Source organism: Rhinoderma darwinii, chromosome 1 (assembly GCF_050947455.1).
Source record: "Rhinoderma darwinii isolate aRhiDar2 chromosome 1, aRhiDar2.hap1, whole genome shotgun sequence".
Taxonomy (NCBI): domain Eukaryota; kingdom Metazoa; phylum Chordata; class Amphibia; order Anura; family Rhinodermatidae; genus Rhinoderma; species Rhinoderma darwinii.
Genome location: NC_134687.1, coordinates 654564623 through 654586526, shown reverse-complemented (window position 1 = coordinate 654586526; position 21904 = coordinate 654564623). Strand labels below are relative to the sequence as shown.

The 21904-nt window shown below is 44.8% G+C and overlaps 1 protein-coding gene across 1 annotated transcript; it reads left to right on the top strand.

Moving 5' to 3' along the window:
• The first annotated feature begins 2523 nt into the window (after positions 1-2523).
• On the top strand, positions 2524-20554 carry LOC142664016 (uncharacterized). Its single transcript, XM_075842902.1, has 7 exons — positions 2524-2720; positions 10489-10643; positions 11120-11293; positions 11380-11503; positions 14943-15040; positions 15207-15318; positions 19117-20554. Exons 2-7 carry the CDS (start codon positions 10566-10568, stop codon positions 20073-20075), a joined length of 1545 nt encoding a protein of 514 aa, XP_075699017.1. The 5' UTR covers positions 2524-2720; positions 10489-10565; the 3' UTR covers positions 20076-20554.
• The last annotated feature ends 1350 nt before the right edge of the window (positions 20555-21904 follow it).

Below are 21904 nucleotides of genomic sequence, written 5' to 3'. Positions count from 1 at the left end.
ACATAAACCTCTTCTAGAGAGTAACAAGAAAGACGGCAGTAATCCATCAGTCATGTCCAAAGGCGGCCATCCCCATGACAACACTGAACGTCATGGTGCGGGGAGAAGTACGGAGCAGGTTTACAGGCCGAGCCCGCTCCACACGCTGCGGGTGTATTACAGCTGACACCTCGCACTAGGATCAGAGAGAACGCCGATCCCGGACATTTAACTACTTAGACGCTGCGGTCAATAGTGGCTGCAGAATCTAAGCTTTTAGAAGAGGGGTGGGCCTCTCTGACAGCTCATCGGCCCCTCGCAATGCAATCACGGGGTATGAATGGTTGTCATGGAAACCTGTGGGGGGGTAATGTAGGACCGCCATTTTTCTGCTTGTATTAACCCCTTAAGCATAATCACGATATACTGCGATACATTACTATTAGGGTATGTTCACACGGCTTATTTTCGGACGTCTTTCGGGCCATAAACGGGCGCAAAACGGCCGAAAATTCGGAAGCAGAACGTCTCCAAACATCTGCCCATTGATTTCAATGGGAAATACGGTGTTCTGTTCCGATGGGGCATTTCTTTACGCGGCCGTTTTAAAAAAACATCACGTAAAAAGATGCCCCGTAAAAAGAAGTGCATGTCACTGCTTGAGCCGGTTTTGGAGCCGTTTCTCATTAACTCTATAAATAAACAGCTCCAAAAACGGCCGTAAAAAATGCTGCGAAAAACGTAAGCTTGATTAAAAAACGGCTGAAAATCAGGAGGTCTTTTCCCTTGAACAGAGTGTGAACAGAGCCTTACAGTGTATTGTACCAGCGATCTGATCCGCTCTAGTTCACGTCCCCCGGGGAGGAATACATTTTTTTATTAATTTAAAAACTATTTTTTCTCTAAAGCGATGTAAAAAACAAAATGATAAACATTACCGGGATCACCGCAACCGTAAAAGTCAGAACCATTACAATATAACGTTATTTACCCGCACGGTGAACGCCGTAAAACAACACAATAATTGCTGTTTTTTGGTCTCCTCAGCGCTAAATTTTTTTAAAATGTAGTAAAAAGTGATCAAAAACTACAATCCGCCCCGCAAAAAATAGTCCCCAACACCGCTCCATCAACGGAAAAACGTAACGAAAACAGAACCTGGCCTGGTGGTTAAGGGGTTAACCTGCGGTGCGGATTATAGACACGCAGGATATCGCATTTATACCGCGGATTCGCGGCGCATTTGTTGCAGAATTTCCCCATTAAGTTCAATGGGAAAGTCAAGTTCCGCAACAACCGCCATTGTTCCCAGAATCCTCTGCGGCTCCACCGCGTGTTCACAGCAACGCTGCAGATTACACATATATAAAAAAGAAGGCGTCATGTGACCCCTGCAGCCAATCACAGGCCGGAGAGGTCACATGTCATTATAGGGGTCACCTGGACACAGCCGGAAGAGCAGGGACGTGTTGCTATGGTAACGCTCGGAGAGGTGAGGATCGGCCTTGTTGTATTTCTGTAGTAGATATTCGGGGGGATTATACAGCCACCATTTGGGGTGAATATTCGGGGTGATTTCCTTGCGTGTTGTGGGTCGTATTCGCTACGTGTGAACATTCCCTTAAACCGCACGGTGAACGACATTAACAAGAAATGTATAAAAGTCAGTGAATAAGTTGTATGTCCCGAATATTATGTCATTACAAAATACGGCTCGTCCCACAAAACATCCGACCACTACAAAGACCACAAATAACCACTTACCCCAAAGAGGCCGGCACTGGAGGGGTTAAATCCCGGCTAGGAGTCCAGTGGGCGGGGTCAGTCAATGATTGACAGCTCTCTGTATAGACCCTCATACAGGGGTGACTGATAACAGAGAGAACACCCGACCTGCGCTGCTCTCTATCTCATACACGGCAATAGCTGAAGGACCTGTAATGACGTCACCACCACGTGACCGGGAAAGGAGGGCGGGGCTCATCAGTGGAGAGGAGAGTTTGAACGATGACTAAAGAACCTGTGATAATGATCACGTGTGGGGCCATAAGGATCATGTGACCAGTGCAGGAGTGATCAGAGCTATGCACTGCAAAATATAATAGCTTGTGGCTAAAGGACCTGTGATGACGATCACGTGTGGGGCCATAAGGATCATGTGACCAGTGCAGGAGTGATCAGAGCTATGCAGTGCTAAATATAATAGCTTGTGGCTAAAGGACCTGTGATGACGTTTTCAGCATGTGACCGGGACAGGAGGGGCGAAGTTTATCAGTGGAGAGACCTGGTGGATGAAGGACCTGTGATATCAAAATCACGTGACCACTGAATCATAAGGAGGAGGAGCTTAGAAGTTGGAATAATGAGCTCATGTCATGCGAAGAGGATCACATGACATGAGGGTCGGATCTCTGTGAGGGAGCGGGGCTCCTGCGGAGTGTGAAGGTGGTGATCACGTGACATCAGGGGGCGGGGATCTGTGAGGGGGCGGAGCTCCTATACGCTGTAAAGTGATGAGGATCACGTGATATGACGTACGGAGCTCTGTCAGGGGGCAAGGCTATGCCTCCTCTCCACTAATAAGCCCCGCCCCTCCTCGCCTGGTCACGTGGTGGTGACGACCTCACAGGTCCTTGCTGTGCATGAGGTGGAGAATCGCTGGTCGGGTGAACATGATTTCCGGTCACTGCTGTTTAGTCTTTTCTCTGTTATCAGGAGATATCCCATGATGCAGTAGTAAGGTAAGGTTATATGAGGTCATTTCTGTGCGGTTTTACTGCGGTTTTTTGGCACAGTGTTGTACATAATTTAGTAGGTAATGGGTGGCCAGTGACCGCAGAGGTGGAATGAGGGGAGAGGTAGATTTACCCCTGCAGCAGAGGTGAGAATAGGTAGGAGGGTGCAATAGCGTTAAATGGGAAGCCACAGAGGAGGATGGTGGAGTAGTCTAGACGGTGGATGATGAGGGCATATGTACTGGCATTTATGTCTGCTCGAGGGTGAGGAAAGACCGACTTCTAGAGGGTGAGGAAAGACGGACTTCTAGAGGGGGAGGAAAGACGGACTTCTAGAAGGGGGAGGAAAGACGGACTTCTAGATGGGGGAGGAAAGACGGACTTCTAGATGGGGGAGGAAAGACGGACTTCTAGATGGGGGAGGAAAGACGGACTTCTAGAGGGTGAGGAGAGGCCGACTTGTAGAGGGGGAGGAGAGACCGACTTGTAGAGGGGGGAGGAGAGACCGACTTGTAGAGGGGGGAGGAGAGACCGACTTGTAGAGGGGGGAGGAGAGACCGACTTGTAGAGGGGGAGTGGAGACCGACTTGTAGAGGGGGAGGGGAGACCGACTTGTAGAGGGGGAGGGGAGACCGACTTGTAGAGGGGGAGGGGAGACCGACTTGTAGAGGGGGAGGGGAGACCGACTCGTAGAGGGGGAGGGGAGACCGACTCGTAGAGGGGGAGGGGAGACCGACTCGTAGAGGGGGAGGGGAGGCCGACTCGTAGAGGGGGAGGGGAGGCCGACTCGTAGAGGGGGAGGGGAGGCCGACTCGTAGAGGGGGAGGGGAGGCCGACTCGTAGAGGGGGAGGGGAGGCCGACTCGTAGAGGGGGAGGGGAGGCCGACTCGTAGAGGGGGAGGGGAGGCCGACTCGTAGAGGGGGAGGGGAGGCCGACTCGTAGAGGGGGAGGGGAGGCCGACTCGTAGAGGGGGAGGGGAGGCCGACTCGTAGAGGGGGAGGGGAGGCCGACTCGTAGAGGGGGAGGGGAGGCCGACTCGTAGAGGGGGAGGGGAGGCCGACTCGTAGAGGGGGAGGGGAGGCCGACTCGTAGAGGGGGAGAAACTACCGAGAAAGAGTGATGGACTGAGGCACATAAAAGTACAAAAAATATGCAAATTTTATTGAATAAAGACAATAAACAAGTTAAAAAATGGGAAGGAGGATAAGTCACACAATAAAAAAGACGTCAAATCAATAATAGGCCAGGTATGGTTGTTTTCTCGACGTGTTATAGGTAAACATAATATTGCAGCAGCAAAAGAGGTAAATATAGTCAAACCAGACTGTAAACAGTAGAGTCAAAACAGACTGTAATGAATATGTAGATGTATTTGGTAGAATGGTGGCGGTTCCTAGGTAAGTATAAAGAAAAATATACACCGCAACCAATTTACAAAGAAGTGTAAACGTATGTTATGTACTGATTTCAAATGCAGTCAAAGGATGACACACAGGGTTTGATACAGGCTGCTATAAGGAGACAGAGATTGTTAAACATACCAGTGGACATTGTGGAATGTGAATAAGACGTCTGCACCCGACGCCCGTTTCGGCACCTGCCTTCGTCCAGGGTTGGGGTCCAACTATTAATGCCCACTCTTATATAATACGTGTTTCAGGTGTTCTGGGTGAAGAGGAAAGAGGTGGGTGTGGCCGGGTGGAGGAAGACGGCGTCTGATGCGGGGTACAAAGATGGTGCTGCCCCACTTCCTGTGCCGCATCATCAGAGAGGATGTGGGGCGGCGAGGACTGACCGCGCCCCCCACAGCCTACTCCAATTAGAGACAACGGACGGAAGGAGCCAGAGCCACTCCAGCCCCCCCCCCCCGCCCCCCCGAGATTGTTTGTTTGTTGATTTCTAAAACTTCATCAGCGCACCCTCCATCATACTTATACCATTAGAGGATAAAAGAGAAGAAATATCTGGTAAATAATTTAGTTAGGAGAAGAGGTATGTCTGCACAGTTTGGCATAAGTAAGTTAGTGTGTGATAGAAATGATAAGAAAAAGACAAACATTACTGTGTCGTAAGAATGTGGGGAAAAGAGCAAATTACAAGGTGAAAAAAAGGATGAATATAAATAATGGAAATGTTGAATCAGGAATGCGTGATATTGTTATGTGTGTTAATAAACAGGTAGTGGTGAATGCGTGAAAAGTGAATGGGAATAACGGAAATTTAAGACGGTCCAGTATTAAAAGTGCACAATTTGTCAGTTTATGGGACCGATGACGAAAAGTATAAAAAGATAAAAGAAAAAAAACGGATGCATAAACTAATGTTGAGGAAAGTGAAAAATAGGTGAGAAAATAATAAATTGCTAAATGATAATGAAATGTCGCGTGAAAAAAGGAGATTCAAAGTAATTAAGTGAGATGTAACAACGAAATTGTTAGATAGTGATACCAAGGTAATGATTCTAACCGTGACAAGATGATATATTCAAACATCAAAAAAACTTTATGTAAAATTGGGTAATAAAATAGTGATTAGACTCACTGAAATATATAAAATGCAATAAAAATGACATGAATAAAACACGTACAGAAGCAGTGTATATGAAGAATATATATATATAAATAAGCAAATTCACAGAATAAACAAGTGTAATACGAATATGTCGACACAGTCAATACAGTATATAATACATATAACCGAATGATGCATCAGATATGTATATAATACATTAATGCAAAATTACGTTACAGTAGGACATATATAGAGCCACAAAGAAACGTGCGCGACAAAAATTCCTCTTTGATCCAATTGAATGTAATCCACTTGAAAGCCTCCTCAGATGAACTCAGAAAATGATACGTAGTACTCTATACAGAAAAGATGGGCAAAAAGAGAGGGTAGTTAGTGCTAAAAAGTGACACAAATATAAAAAGACGAATTTAAAACCAAGACCCACTACAGGAGTCAATGGTTACAGAAACGGAGCGTAGCTCAGAGATTCATTTAGCCCATGTGGAAACATTGTCTGAAGGGTCCATATCCAGCGAGTCTCGCATTGTGCAAGTTTTTGTTTGATGGCACCACCTCTCATACCACACATGACAAAAAAGAAATGGAGACAGCACTACCAAATTTTCAAAGTGAAGATCCTTTTATTCCACGGTGCAACGTTTCAGCTCAATACGAGCCTTTCTCAAGCTCGGTAGTGCTGTCTCCATTTCTTTTTTGTCTTGACTGAGGGGTCAATCGGACTGTGACCCAGGAGACGTGCACCCTCTTGAAAAATTTATCCTGTGCTGCTGATCTATACATATCTCATACCACACATGATGTGGTCGATTCCCCTCACCTTCAGTTTGGAGGGGTCACAGGAGTGATGCAATTTGAAGTGTCGAGCCACAGGCTTCAAATTTCAAGATTCTCTGCCCCTGATGATTGCTTTATATCAGCCATATGCTCTCGTACTCGGACCTTCAGCTCTCTGGAGGTGAGACCGACATACATTTTTGGACACGGACAGACTGCATAGTACACAACAGCTTTAGTGGTACAGGTTATAGAATGGCTGATATTGAAGGTCTTGCTGCCAGAAGCATCAATGAAAGTAGTGGCCTTTTCTATATTGGGGCAAGCAATACATTGTCCACAGGGGTTGCAACCCCATTTTGGACCCTTGATCCCAAATGGGTATTTGGTTTTTATAGGGTCATAATGGCTTTTCACCTAGTGGTCTTTTAAATTTTTGGACCGTCTTGCTGTAATACTTGGAAGTTTGGTAATAAACCTGTCCAGGGTGGGATCTGTCAGTAATATAGGCCAATAGCGTTTAAAGATTTCTCTCATTTGTGGCCATCGGGAATGATACCCAGTGATGAATCTTACCTGACTATGTTTATCTGTCCTTTTCTTGGGAAATAGCAAGTCATCCCTGGGGGTGCGCTTTGCCCTTTGATAGGCTTTTTTGATGGATCTCATGCTGTAACCCCGTTCGAGGAAGCGATTTTTTTAGATCCTCTGCCTGTTCTTCGAATAATAAGTCAGAAGAGCAAATCCTCTTTATCCGCAGAAATTGTCCAATAGGGACCGCCTGAATAGTCTGCGGAGGATGGGAAGAGGAAGAATGCAACAATGCATTAGCGGAAGTTTCCTTGCGGAAAACGTCACTGTGCAGGAAGCCATCTTCGTCTGTAAAGATTTTGACATCCAGAAACTCCAGATGGCTAGGGTGTGCTTTGTAGGTAAATTTTAAATTTAAGTCATTTGTATTCAGCCTGGTCATGAATGAATCCAAATCAGCCTGTGTGCCCTTCCAGATGACCAGGATGTCATCAATGTAACGGGCCCAGAAAAGGACCCGTGCCATTGAGGCACCCCGGTCATCCGAGATGAGAGCCCTCTCCCACAGCCCCAGGAAGAGGTTAGCATACGATGGTGCGCATGCTGCCCCCATGGCTGTTCCCTGGAGCTGTAGGTAAAAGCAGCCATTGAACACAAAAAAGTTGTGTGTTAAAGAGGCTCTGTCACCAGATTTTGCAACCCCTATCTGCTATTGCAGCAGATAGGCGCTGCAATGTAGATTACAGTAACGTTTTTATTTTTAAAAAACGAGCATTTTTGGCCAAGTTATGACCATTTTTGTAATTATGCAAATGAGGCTTGCAAAAGTCCAAGTGGGTGTGTTTAAAAGTAAAAGTCCAAGTGGGCGTGTATTAGGTGCGTACATCGGGGCGTTTTTAATACTTTTACTAGCTGGGCGCTCTGAAGAGAAGTAACATCCTCTTCTCTTCAGAACGCCCAGCTTCTGACAGTGCAGATCTGTGACGTCACTCACAGGTCCTGCATCGTGACGGCCACATCGGCACCAGAGGCTACAGTTGATTCTGCAGCAGCATCAGCGTTTGCAGGTAAGATCGACTTACCTGCAAACGCTGATGCTGCTGCAGAATCAACTGTAGCCTCTGGTGCCGATGTGGCCGTCACGATGCAGGACCTGTGAGTGACGTCACAGATCTGCACTGTCAGAAGCTGGGCGTTCTGAAGAGAAGAGGATGTTACTTCTCTTCACAGCGCCCAGCTAGTAAAAGTATTAAAAACGCCCCGATGTACGCACATAATACACGCCCACTTGGACTTTTACTTTTAAACACACCCACTTGGACTTTTGCAAGCCTCATTTGCATAATTACAAAAATGGTCATAACTTGGCCAAAAATGCTCGTTTTTTTAAAAATAAAAACGTTACTGTAATCTACATTGCAGCGCCTATCTGCTGCAATAGCAGATAGGGGTTGCAAAATCTGGTGACAGAGCCTCTTTAAGATGTACTCGAGCATCTGAACAATGAAGGAGCAAAGCGGTTTATCCAAATCAGACATTGAAAGAAAATATTTAACTGCTCTGATCCCATCTGAGTGCTTGATGCTGTTGTAGAGAGATTCTACGTCAATGGTGACGAGAAGCATATCTCTATCAATGCTGACACCACTGATCTTCTGTAACAGATCAGCCGTGTCACGGACATATGAAGGCAAGTTGATAACCAGATGTTTGAGATGGAAATCAATGAATTTACAAATACCCTCAGTCAAACTGCCCCTACCTTAGATGATAGGCCTTCCAGGTGGAGTTTATTCATTTTTATGAATCTTGGAGGGGGAGGAAAGACGGACTTCTAGAGAGGGAGGAAAGACGGACTTCTATCGGGGGAGGAGAGGCCGGACGCCTGGAGGTGGAGGAGAGGCCGGACGCCTGGAGGTGGAGGAGAGGCCGGACGCCTGGAGGTGGAGGAGAGGCCGGACGCCTGGAGGTGGAGGAGAGGCCTGGAGGTGGAGGAGAGGCCTGGAGGTGGAGGAGAGGCCGGACGCCTGGAGGTGGAGGAGAGGCCGGACGCCTGGAGGTGGAGGAGAGGCCGGACGCCTGGAGGTGGAGGAGAGGCCGGACGCCTGGAGGTGGAGGAGAGGCCGGACGCCTGGAGGTGGAGGAGAGGCCGGACGCCTGGAGGTGGAGGAGAGGCCGGACGCCTGGAGGGGGAGGAGAGGCCGGACGCCTGGAGGGGGAGGAGAGGCCGGACGCCTGGAAGGGGAGGACAGACAGACTTTTGGAGGGTTTATGAGGTGGAGGCAGCAAGAAGTGGGAAGCACTTGGCTGTGCCATCTGACATTAAGGGTTATCCCAATACAGCGACCTGTGAGACGGGGAAAAATGTGGAGCCATGAGTTTGGGGAGTGAAATGGGGTAAAGATGATTCAGGTTTCTCCATGTTGATCTTTAGGAAGCGGGAGGTGAAGGAGGAGATAGCTGTTATACACTCTAGATAGCAGGGAGGTAACATCTAGACTAGGGGGGTAAATATCACCAAAGGTTTAGATGGAGGAGAGTAAGGGTCCCAGGACACTGAGACCCCTGAGGGACACTAACAGAGAGAGGGTGGGACAAGGTGGTAGTAGTAGTAGTAGTGGTGGTGTGTGAGTGGGAGATACTAAATGTTTAGTTGGTAAGGTATAAGGAGATCCAGGAGAGGGCCAAGTCTGTGATGTCAAGGGACTAGAGAATTTGTATCAGGAGGGTGTGGTTGACTTTGTCATAGGTGGTGGACAGGTCTAGAAGGAGGAGCACAGAGTAATATAGAAGCAGAGGACAGGTCTAGAAGGAGGAGCACAGAGTAATGTAGAAGCAGAGGACAGGTGTAGAAGGAGGAGCACAGGGTAATATAGAAGCAGAGGACAGGTCTAGAAGGAGGAGCACAGAGTAATGTAGAAGCAGAGGACAGGTCTAGAAGGAGGAGCACAGAGTAATGTAGAAGCGGAGGACAGGTCTAGAAGGAGCAGCACAGAGTAATGTAGAAGCAGAGGACCGGTCTAGAAGGAGGAGCACAGGGTAATGTAGAAGAAGAGGACAGGTCTGGAAGGAGGAGAACAGAGTAATGTATTAGGCGGAGGACAGGTCTATTAGGAGGAGCACAGAGTAATGTAGAAGCAGAGGACAGGTCTAGAAGGAGGAGCACAGAGTAATGTAGAAGCAGAGGACCGGTCTAGAAGGAGGAGCACAGGGTAATATAGAAGCATAGGACAGGTCTAGAAGGAGCAGCACAGAGTAATGTAGAAGCAGAAGACAGGTCTAGAAGGAGGAGCACAGAGTAATGTAGAAGCAGAGGACAGGTCCAGAAGGAGGAGCACAGAGTAATATAGAAGCAGAGGACAGGTCTAGCAGGAGGAGCACAGAGTAATGTAGAAGCATAGGACAGGTCTAGAAGGAGGAGCACATGGTAATGTATAAGGTGGAGGACAGGTCTAGAAGGAGGAGCACAGAGTAATTTAGAAGCATAGGACAGGTCTAGAAGGAGGAGCACGGTAATGTAGAAGCAGAGGACAGGCCTAGAAGGAGGAGCACAGAGCAATGTATTAGGCGGAGGACAGGTCTAGAAGGAGGAGCACAGAGTAATATAGAAGCAGAGGACAGGTCTAGAAGGAGGAGCACAGTGTAATGTAGAAGCCGAGGACAGGTCTAGAAGGAGGAGCACAGAGTAATGTAGAAGCAGAGGACCGGTCTAGCAGGAGGAGCACAGAGTAATGTAGAAGCATAGGACAGGTCTAGAAGGAGGAGCACATGGTAATGTATAAGGTGGAGGACAGGTCACACGTGACAGAAGTTTGTGTGTAAGATGTGACCTTCCGCGCGTGCACACTGGGGGGGGGGGGGGGCTAAGTGAGGTTCTGTATGTCACACATGATGTTGTCCCCTGTATGATTTCCATCTTCTCCTTTCTTCATAAAGACGTCTGCAGTACTAGATTCTCCAGTTTTCTCATATTTTCCTCCACAACGTTCCTTCTCCTGAATGACCCACCAAGGATGGACAAGGACAGGAATGAGATGAGTAGAAGAATATTAGACTTCACCTTGGAGATCATCTACCTGTTGAGCGGAGAGGTAAACTTTTCTACATTATAGAACAAGTCACACATAGGGAAGGGACAATACATAATAGGAAGAATCCAGTGTCCTGTATAACAGCGTCCAGACCTTCCAAGTGACGTCAAGAAGCCACCAGCAGAAAAGCTGAAGATCAGCCACCAGTATGGTCAGTTATGTGTCATGTCACCAATGCAGCAATAGTAATGTAGAGCAATGAGAATGCCCAGGAACCAGGAGGATCAGGATGACATCTATATAGAAACATAGAAGATGAAGGCAGGAGGAGAACACATGGTCCATCTAGTCCCCCAATATTATTTCCTTTTTAGTTTGGCCTCGTTCTATTTTCTCAATGTCTTTTTGTAGGTGAGGTCTCCAGTATTACAGATGTGGGGTCACTAGAGCTCTATACAGCGGGGTCACAATCTCCCTCTTTCTACTGAGGGGGGAATACTGTGTTCAGTTCTCTAAGTGTCTCTCTCCGTACACAGGAGTACACAATAGTGAAGAAGACATCGGGTGACTGTAGGACTCCCATCATCCATGAGTCAGGAGGATGGAGCAGTAGTCAGAGCCCCATCACAGAGCCTCCCCCTCACTCCCGGATACATGAGAAGAAGATCTTAGAACTGATCTACAAGATGACTGAGCTGCTGACTGGAGAGGTGACACTGCTGGGATTATGCTGGGAAATTCTACAGTAACAGCACTGGAGGTGTCTGGGTGATGACTGTATCATTGTGTGTGTCAGGTTCCTATAAGGTGTCAGGATGTCACTGTCTATTTCTCCATGGAGGAGTGGGAGTATCTAGAAGGACACAAGGATCTGTACGAGGAGGTCATGATGGGGGACTACCGGCCGCACACATCACAAGGTGAGATATGGATATATAATTTATATATTATAAATTTTTGTTGCAGTGTTAATTTAGTCATGTGCAGTATTTACAGGCATGTGATTCCTGATCTCTGATCACACGTTCCTCGCTTTGCTGCAGTGCTGCACTAGGGGATGGTCACAGATTTGTTGTAGAAGTTTCCATTTAACTGAATGTTGTTGTTTCTGCAGCAGGTACATTAATTTTTTCTAACCACAATCAGATGAGTTATACAATCACAGAGATTTCTGCCTCCATTTCTCCATGTGTGAACATAGTCTTATATAACCAGTGACTGATCTGCGCTGCTCTTATAATCTCTACAACATGAGTGTAAAGTTCTACCATGTGGGAACAGCGGACATGACAGTCGTGTGGAGATATAGCAAAGGGTTAAATATCTTCCTTTGTAAGACACCATATACTGGGTCACCGGTAGTAATGTAGAATGTGGATCCAGAGTTCTGTCCGATTGTCAGCCGGGGGCGGGGAGGTATTTCCCACTTTATGTAGAATTCGGTCTCTATCGTGTGATGATTGGTTTTTACCTTCCTCTGGATCTACTGGGATTCGTTGTGTATATTAAATACTTTAATTTCCCATAATTTAACAATTATAGAGCACCTTTTCTAAGAACTTTGCATTGTGCTGTCCCTCTGTTATTCCTCCTAGAAATGTATGAATGATGTCACAACTAGGTGTTAGCAGCCGGGGGCGTGTCCATTCAGTCTGACAATGTCCAGTCAGTGCTGACAATATCAGAAGGTGTAGGGACACGACTCTTTCACAAGGGGACTGGTAACACCCTTTTCGCAATTTAATCTTCTATTTCTAGTAGGAATAACAGAGGAACGGCTTAACGCAGAGTTCTAAGAAAAGATGCTTCAGAATTGTTGATTCATGGGGAATACAAGTATTTACTATACAGACGTGTGAGGAGAGCCGAGCAGTTCCTCTATAAAGAGTGTTTTTTGCCTTCCTCTGGGTGAACTGGGGGTTGTAAGTCTAAAAAATTTAAACTTGATGGACTTAGACCTTGTTTAACCCACTAACTATGTAAAATGTCTCTCTCTGTCTATTCCGATCAGCCCTAACATTAAAACCACCTGCCTAATATTGTGTAGGTCGCCCGCGTGCTGCCAAAACAGCTCTGACCCATGGAGCCGTGGCATCTCCATGGTATCTGGCACACGTTAGCAGATCCTTAAAGTCCTGTAAGTTGTGAGGTGCGGCCTCCATGGATCGGACTTGTTTTTCCAGAACATCCTACAGATAATCGATCGGATTGAGATCTGGGGTATTTGGAGCCAAGTCAACACCTTGAACCATTCCTGATCAATATTTGCAGTGTGGCGGGGGCATTATCCTGCTGAAAGAGGGCGCTGCCATTAGGAATAATGCTGCCATAAGGGGGTACTTATCTGCAGCAATGTTTAGGTAGGTGGTACGTGTCACATTTGCATGAATGCCAGGACCAGCAGAACATTGCCCAGATCATCACACTGCCTCCTCTGGCTTGTCTTCCCATAATGCTTCCTGCTGCCATCTCTTCCCCAGGTAAGCGATGTACCCGGCCGTCCACATGATGTAAAAGAAAACGGGATTTATGGGACCAGACCACCTTCTTCCATTGCCCAGTTCTGATACTGCCTATTGTAGGCGCTTTTGGTGGTGGATGGGTCAGCATGGGCGCTCTGACTGGTCTGCAGCTCCATACGCAGTAAGCTGCGATGCTCTGCGTGTTCTGACACCTTTCTACTATAGCCAGCAGTGACATTTTCAGTAATTTGTGGTACAGTAACTCTTCTGTGGGTTGGGACCAGATGAGCTCCCCACGCACATTAATGAGTCTTGACCGCCAATCACCCTGTTGCCGGTACACCGGTTGTCCTTCCTTGGAGCACTTTTGGTAGGTAGGAACGTTTACACCTTTACATACCAGAAACACCCCACAAGACTGGAAGTGTTGGGGATACTATTACCAATTTGGCCCTTATAACTTTACATTTCTCCATGTTTCAAACACATTAACTTAGAGGCTCTGTCACCAGATTTTCAAACCCCTATCTCGTATTGCAGCAGATCGGCACTGCAATGTAGATTACAGTAACGTTTTTTTTTTTTTTCAAAAACGAGCATTTTTGGCCAAGTTATGAGCATTTTTATATTTATGCAAATGAGGCTTTCTTAAGTACAACTGGGCGTGTTTAAAGTTAAGTCCAAGTGGGCGTGTATTGTGTGTGTACATCTGGGCGTTTTTACTTGTTTTACTAGCTGGGCGTTGTGAATGGAAGTGTATGATGCTGACGAATCAGCATCATCCACTTCTCTTCGTTAACACCCAGCTTCTGGCAGTGGACAGACACACAGCGTGTTCTCGAGAGAACACGCTGTGACGTCACTTCCTGCCACAGGTCCTGCATCGTGTCGGACGAGCGAGGACACATCGGCACCAGGCGACAGAGGCTACATCGACTTACCTGCAAACGCCGATGCTGCTGCAGAATCAACTGTAGCCTCTGGTGCCTTCCATTCACAACGCCCAGCTAGTAAAACAAGTAAAAACGCCCAGATGTACACACACAATACACGCCCACTTGGACTTAACTTTAAACACGCCCAGTTGTACTTAAGAAAGCCTCATTTGCTTAAAAATAAAAATGGTCATAACTCTTATCTACATTGCAGCGCCGATCTGCTGCAATAGGAGATAGGGGTTGGAAAATCTGGTGACAGAGCCTCTTTAAAGAACTGACTGTTCAATTCCTGTCTAATACCCCCCCCCCCCCCCCCCCCCCCCCATTTTCATGAGATCATCAATGTTCTTTACTCCACCTGTCAGTGGTCCGTATGGCTGATCCGTGTATGTATGGAGGAGGACAGTGTGGGTCGTCTCTCATGGTGCTGTCATGGTCTCACAGAAAACCTAAATATAATTTTTTTTTTTGCCATAAGTGCAGAGCTTCCTCCAACACTTCAGTGGTTTTCCATCCCTTGTGGAGAGGAAACTTGGAGTAGTTGTTTTCCTTACTACAGATACTTTGTCTGACGTGGGTTCCCTCTTGTAAAATTTTGACTTCCCATATAAGCAGGGGGTATTGTTCCATGGCAACGACCTTGTACTCTTTTGGTTGGCACGGGGCTCTTATAATAGGGCCCCTGCGTCTTGCCGATTTCACATGTATTCACATGCTTAGGAGGCAAATGCGATTGGATACTATGGTGGAGCAGAAAGACGTTGGTTCCCCACCATTCACTCTGGTAGGCCACTATAGGCCTGCGGCTTGCAAAGCACTGGAACCGCGGAGCAGGTAGTGAGAAGCACAACATTGTAATCTCGACTGTGATCAGTAAAAATAGAAGTGTAGAGAGAAGTGTCTGATATATAGACAGATATACAGTAGTCATGTATTCAGTCACTGTGTGTTTCCCACAGATGGATCCAGTAGGCGAAATCCACCAGATAGATGTCCCTGTCCTCTGTATTCCCAGGACTGTCCAGAAGAAAATTACAATGTCCCAGAGAATCATCAGGTAGATGAAGCTGAGCCCTATACCAGATCTATATAGGGGGGTGTGGAGCTTTTTGGTGCTGCGGTCATAGATTGGGTCATAGATTTTGGTGGTTTCTTATGTTGATCTGTTAGATTCTTCGCACTCTCTGCTGTATTGTACTGAATTGTTACATATGTGAAATCAGGGGGAAGCTCTGACTAATAATAAAGTGGAGGATGAAGAAGAAGAGCGGGTGAGGGATGATCAACCGTGTAAGATTGAAGTGGAGGAGGAAATTCCAGGAGGTGTTACCACAGGTAAGTAGTAATGAATTTAGAAAGTGAATTGGGAGGTTTGGTAAGGTGGGGTTCCGCCTTAGTTCTACATTACAGTAACCCGTCAGACAATGTGTTATACATAGTGCAGGACCTGAGGGAGCTGTGACTGCACATAGAAGTTCTCTACAAGGTGTTCTAGGAATCCGGTCATGCACTAGGCTTAGTGTCAGATTTTGGGTGCACCAATTGCAATTAACAGTTGTACTAACGGCCGGGAGAAAACTCTGTTTAAATGAGTAACGAGATCAATGTTGATGGGCGGCTCTCTGACATTTCCAACCTTGCACTTGTGTGAAACAGTGGTGTTTTTTTGTGGTGTTTTTCTTGACTCTTTTCTTCAGGCAGATGTTACATGACCATTTATAGTAAAATATAAAATGCACTGCACCCAATTGGCGTTTTTTTCTGCCCCTTTGGTGAGTATTTTGCTTCCGTGGCATTTTTAAAAAAAATGCAGCATGCTTCTCTATGGAACCTGAAGAACGGCAGAATTTTTTTTTACAAATGCACGATTAAAAAACCCCCCAAAAACTCCAGATGAAAAGCTTCTAAAACACGCATGAAATTCATGGCATTTTTTACAACTCAAGAATTGACACACAGCAAATTTGTTGCAGAAATTTCTGTGACTTTTTCCATTCATCTGTATGAGGTTTGCAGAAATTCATGCTCAGAAATGGTTCTATTCATATGAGTCTCATCTGCAGAAGTTTCTGTAACAAATCTGCTGCATCTGAATTTACTATAAATGTCAGTACATTGTGGAGGAACTACAAACCGCCAATCACTTACATTTTACGGGAAAGGGTTAAACATCATTTTGTTATAGTCAACAACAAAAAACATCAATTTTTTGGTACTTTTTTTAGATTATTTGATTCAACCAGTACTAATCCCCTTATAATAACATCTGAGAAGAAAGATCTTCATTATAGATCTCTATTTAATATGAGGCTGGGACAAGAATTGAGGAATTATTAGAAAACACACAAGGTCCCCATGACAACTCTGCACACAAGTCACAAGGGGATTTTTATTTTTTTTCTATATTGGGGTAATCCAATCTTCCAGATGAATGATTATTAGGACGCTCGTATTTAACATGTAAATATTCTCCATACAAAGATGTTTCAGTGATGATCGCCTGCACTCAGAGGACACTTCACTAGGTCCACCTTATTAGTACATGATAGGACCCCCTTTCCCCTTAGAACAGCCTAAATTCTTAGTGAAATGATATAACAATGTACTGGAATCCTTTATTACAGATTATGATTGATTACTTCACTCTGTATATTCCACTACATCCTAAAGATGTTTTCTAAAATTAAGATCCGGTGGCTGTGCAGCCATTAGGATATACAGATCTGATTGTCATGTCCGTGAATTCAGCCGGAGATGTGTACTGTTTGTCATGATGCATTATCTGTGGCCAAGATTAGATTGTCAATGACAATATTAGGTTCTCGGAAAAAAAAAGGGATTACTAATTGGTATTAAAGGGTCAAATGTGTTGGCAGGTGGGTGTTATGGAATTGCAAGTTGAGCAATTACCCAAAGCCTGCTGGAGACTGCCGGGAGAGAGCGTGCAAATAAAACTGCAACCTCAATTCAGTCACAACTCTGATCGACAGAGTCTAAGGCTACTCTAAGGTTTTTCGCCAGAGCCAACCACAAGGTGGGATGGTCTTTGCAGCATAGAACCCAGATTGTCTTAGCAGAATTCAGTTTTGGATAAGAGGTACAATGCAGGCAAACCTGAACAGGATAACCAGACAGCCAAAGGGTAAACCGAAAGTGCAAAACAGAGCAAGTGGAAATCAGGTACAGCAGAGGTCAAAACCAGCCGGGAGCAGATAATCAAAATCGGTAAACAAGGGGTTAACGAGAGACAAGCCGAGGTCAGTTTCCAATAAGTCAAGAAGTACAGGGAATGTCAAAGCTTGATCAGAACACCAGAAGACTACGAAAATCACAAGCAAAGACCAGGTGGAGGAAGCCAGGTATAAATACAACCCCACACCTAATTGGCAGAAAGACAGAGAAAAGAGAGGCTCAAACTAAAACAGAACCGCCCAGAAGCTAGAACAGTAGTCATGTTGATCTTAAGGGAAAAGGCGTTTTCCTAACAATGGGAATGTCAGATTAGGTTATGGTTTTTTAAATATGTTTGTTTTATCAAGTTAAGATTTATGTTATATAAGTGGTGACTGGGTGTAGGCCAGAATCCTGGACTTTATCATTGATCGTTTTTAAAGCGCACCTATGTTTTTATCGAAAAGTTCAAAATAGTCATGCTCCTCAGTCCCCAAGGATGTTATGATGTGGTACCAGCATTTTAGAGCTTTGAAAATTCTTGGAAATAAAAGCAAAACTGTACAATTTTGCCAAGGTTTTTGTGAGGTCACTGCAAAAAGCCACAATTTCCTGCGATTCTCTGCAAAAGACAAAGTTTTAGCATGACGTGACAAACCTGCATATTCAGCTAATTAGTAATTATTGAGAAATACTTGCAGCAAACATTAGACATCTAGGGCAAAGTGCACATGGGAGACAGAGAAATGCTGGGACTTCAGATAAAATCTTGAATAAAGCAGAGAGAGAAGCAAGAAGCTACTGCAAGGATTACATGAGAGTTCAGCAAGGCTATGAGTACAGGAAGCTTTACCAGAGAGAGTCACCCGCATTTTCTGCAGTCTGTCTACTCTTCTCTGTAACTAGAGACCGAATTTGCAGGACAACCGAGGGTGGACAGCAAATTATAGAAAAGGAGTCACCTAGTGGCAGTAAGTTCATACAGACTTTGCAAGGATAAAACAGAAATTTTTTGAAGATTTAACACAAGTTTTTAATGAAAAATCGATTTAAAGTGTTTTTTAAAGATTTATAAGGCTGGAATTAGGCATTCCGTTTGTGGTGCAGTTTTGTGTTCGTATTTGGTGCAGGTTTTTTTTAGCCAAAGCTAGTGGTGGTTTTGAAGGGAATGGCTCAAACCTTTCCTTCCTGCTGGATCCACTTCTGATTGACTATAAGAAAAAAAAACTGCATGCAGCCTAATAGGTCATAAATGTGTCTATTTTGTGTTTTGAAAAATATAAAAATCACAAAATCCATTTTCAATCCTGTTTAAAGTTTACCGCTCAAATGGCACTGGTTACAGTCCAATATCACAGGTATGGACACTCTCTCTCCCAGAAAAATGCAGTAGATAGTCTGCAATTCAGTGAGGGTGTAGATGGAAATTCTTGTCCCTGTAGTCCCACAGAGCTCCATATTGTCTCTAGACGTTCTAAAGACTCTTGGTAGGGAAAAGATCCTATATCTCTAATAGATGAAAGAAAGATATATAGTGCAACACCCTCTACGATAGTGTTTGGCGTGCCGCCTAGGAATTTTTACCTATCGCAGAGGGTGTTGCACTATGTCTCTTTCTTTCATCTATTAGAGATCTAGGATCTTTTCCCTAACAGGAGTTTTTTGAACGTCTAGGGACAATACGGAGCTCTGTGGGACTGCAGGGACAAGAATTTCCATCTACACCCTCACTAAATTGCGGACTATACTGCGTTTTTCTGAGGGAGAGTGTCCATACCGATGTGATGTTGGACTGTAACCAGTGCCGTTTGAGCGGTAAACTATACTGTACTTTATGCCATTTAGGCTATTTTTTGGATCATACCCGATTTTTTAATTTTACCTGCTCCGGACTGAGGTTTATAATGTGGGTATAAGAACCAGGAGAAACTACTGCATTTGTACCATTTGTAATTTTAACAGAAGATGCCAATGAGAACTCTATCAATTATAAAGTAGAAGATGAAGATATCATGCAGCAGTGTTCAGGAGAAAACCTGATTACCAATAATGTACATCCAGGACTTCACAGTAAAGATCTGTTATATATTTCCCCTAATCATAAGGAACCTTCTCCTGACCAATCACAGATTGTTACCACAAGTACAGCTCAGAAAGGGGGTAAAATATTTCAATGTGGTAAACAGGTCTCAAATATCTCAGGTCTTATTAAGCGCAGAAGAATTCACACAGGGGAGAAGCCATATTCATGTTCAGAATGTGGGAAATATTTTACATACAAATCACATCTTGTTAGACATGAGAGAAGTCACACAGGAGAGAAGCCATATTCATGTTCAGAATGTGGGAAATGTTTTACACAAAAACCACATCTTGTTATACATGAGAGAAGTCACACAGGGGAGAAGCCATATTCATGTTCAGAATGTGGAAAATGTTTTACAGATAAATCAAATCTTGTTATACATGGGAGAAGTCACACAGGAGAGAAGCCGTATTCATGTTCAGAATGTGGGAAATGTTTTACAGATAAATCAAGTCTTGTTATACATGAGAGAAGTCACACAGGAGAGAAGCCATATCCATGTTCAGAATGTGGGAAATGTTTTCCATATAAATCAAGTCTTGTTATACATGAGAGAAGTCACACAGGAGAGAAGCCATATTCATGTTCAGAATGTGGGAAATGGTTTACATATAAATCCCATCTTGTTACACATGAGAGTAGTCACGCAGGAGAGAAGCCGTATTCATGTTCAGAATGTGGGAAATGCTTTGCACGAAAATCAAATCTTGTTAGACATGAGAAAAGTCACACAGGGGAGAAGCCGTTTTCATGTTCAGAATGTGGGAAATGCTTTGCACGAATGTCAACTCTTGTTAGACATGAGAAAACTCACAGAGGGAAGAAGTCATTTTGATGGTCTATATATGGAAAATGTTCTCATGAAAATATAAATTGTAAACTCATCAAAGAATAAAAAAAACATTCTTGTTTGGAATGTGGGAAAAGCTAGAAGAGCAAATAAAAGATTTTTAACTCATCCAGGTTATTCACAGACAATAACCCCTTGGCTACGCAGCCAATTAAGGCCTTGTGAACACAGCCCCATTGTCTTAAAATCTGATGTGTCACCTTGTGAGATTAATTTAATTGTCCTTTAACCTTTCCCGATATCTGCCGCATAGCAATGTTGGTAAAGCATTTCCACAAATCGCTATACATGTATGACGGGTAGTCTGCACCATCACCAGCGGGTGTCAACTGTACAGCCCAGGCTAAAAGTTTTGGGTATGACACAAATTTTGGTTTTCACATAGTTTGCTGCTTCGGTCTTTATTGTGGCAATTTGCATAAAAGGGGTTTGCCAGTTTACTATGAAAGGCTTTTAATATGTGGCTGGACGCAAAACATGACACTTACTAATATAAACTCTTCAGCCCTTCTGCCTTTTTCTCCAGTTTAAGAAAGCCATTCCCCAGGTGAAGAAAATCCTATCCCCCTCCATTACGCCGCCCTCGTCCATAGTAGCGTGCGATATTGGCAGGCAGAAGGCTGAGCTTGTCCATGCCTAAACTATACTGAACTTCCGGCCCCTCTTCTGCTCTTGCGCTGGTTTCTGATTTGTCCAGAAGCGGCGCAAGCGTACTGGATACTCTTCGGGTGCCATCTGTGCATGTCTTTCTTTTAAGTTTTTATTATTTACACGTGTGATCAGCCTGTCATTTCAGGATGATCACACATGAATTTAGGTGAAAGCAGAGAAGTATCACTGTCAATAAATTGAAGTATAAAGTTCCCCACTAGTAACTTCGAGAGAGAGGCTCAACCCGGGCCACCCAGGGTCCATCCTATCTTCTCGGTCCGGTGACAGGCAGCACACAGATATTGGAGCGGCAACCAGCGTCTGCCTTCACCGATTGCAGTGAGAACCTCTCAGTGCCCTGGCTCCCCCCCCCTGCCCCCCACACGTTCCAGGAGCAATAGGTCATCAAAGGCCTCTCATACACTCCACACAACCTGCTACATAATACTGTGGCTTCGATTTCCTCTCTGGGTATCTAGCACAGCGCAAAAGACTTGCACAAAGGCTGTGACACAGGTGCCCCATGGAAACCTCTGATAGGGGGACTGGCCTGCAACCTTACCAGCTCCTACCCTGAGCAGCGACCTAAGTACCAGTCATACCATTATATATATAGATATAAAAAGCAACTTGTGAGGAGCAGCACTGTAGCCAAGAAAAAACCTTGTGGTTGGTGCAGGACGTCAAGGGAGCGACTTTCTTCCCATGTAAGGTAGAAAAGGAAAGTAGGGAAGCACCACTCATGTAAAAAAAGCATTTTAATCACCAGAACATCAGACAGCGACGTTTCACTCTCTGTGAGAGCTTTTTCACGCAATACAAAAAACAGTGTGTATATATAAGAAGCCAGAGCTCATTACCCATCATATGTGATTATTTGTTCAAAAATCCAACATACAATAAAATATCTACGTGTAATATACCAAAAAAGTATAGTAAATACAGTGATAAAGTTCAAAGTACCCTATACAATGTTTAAAAAGATCAAAAATGTTAAGTACATAATTACAGTCACGTGTTATCCACATATTGCAATTAAAAACAAATCCGCACTCACCATTTCACATGACAAGTTAGATACCGCGTGGAGTAGGTACAGTGTATAGCGGCGTCCCCACCGCTGTACTGCACAGAACCAATGAAGAAAGATGTTCATTGGATAA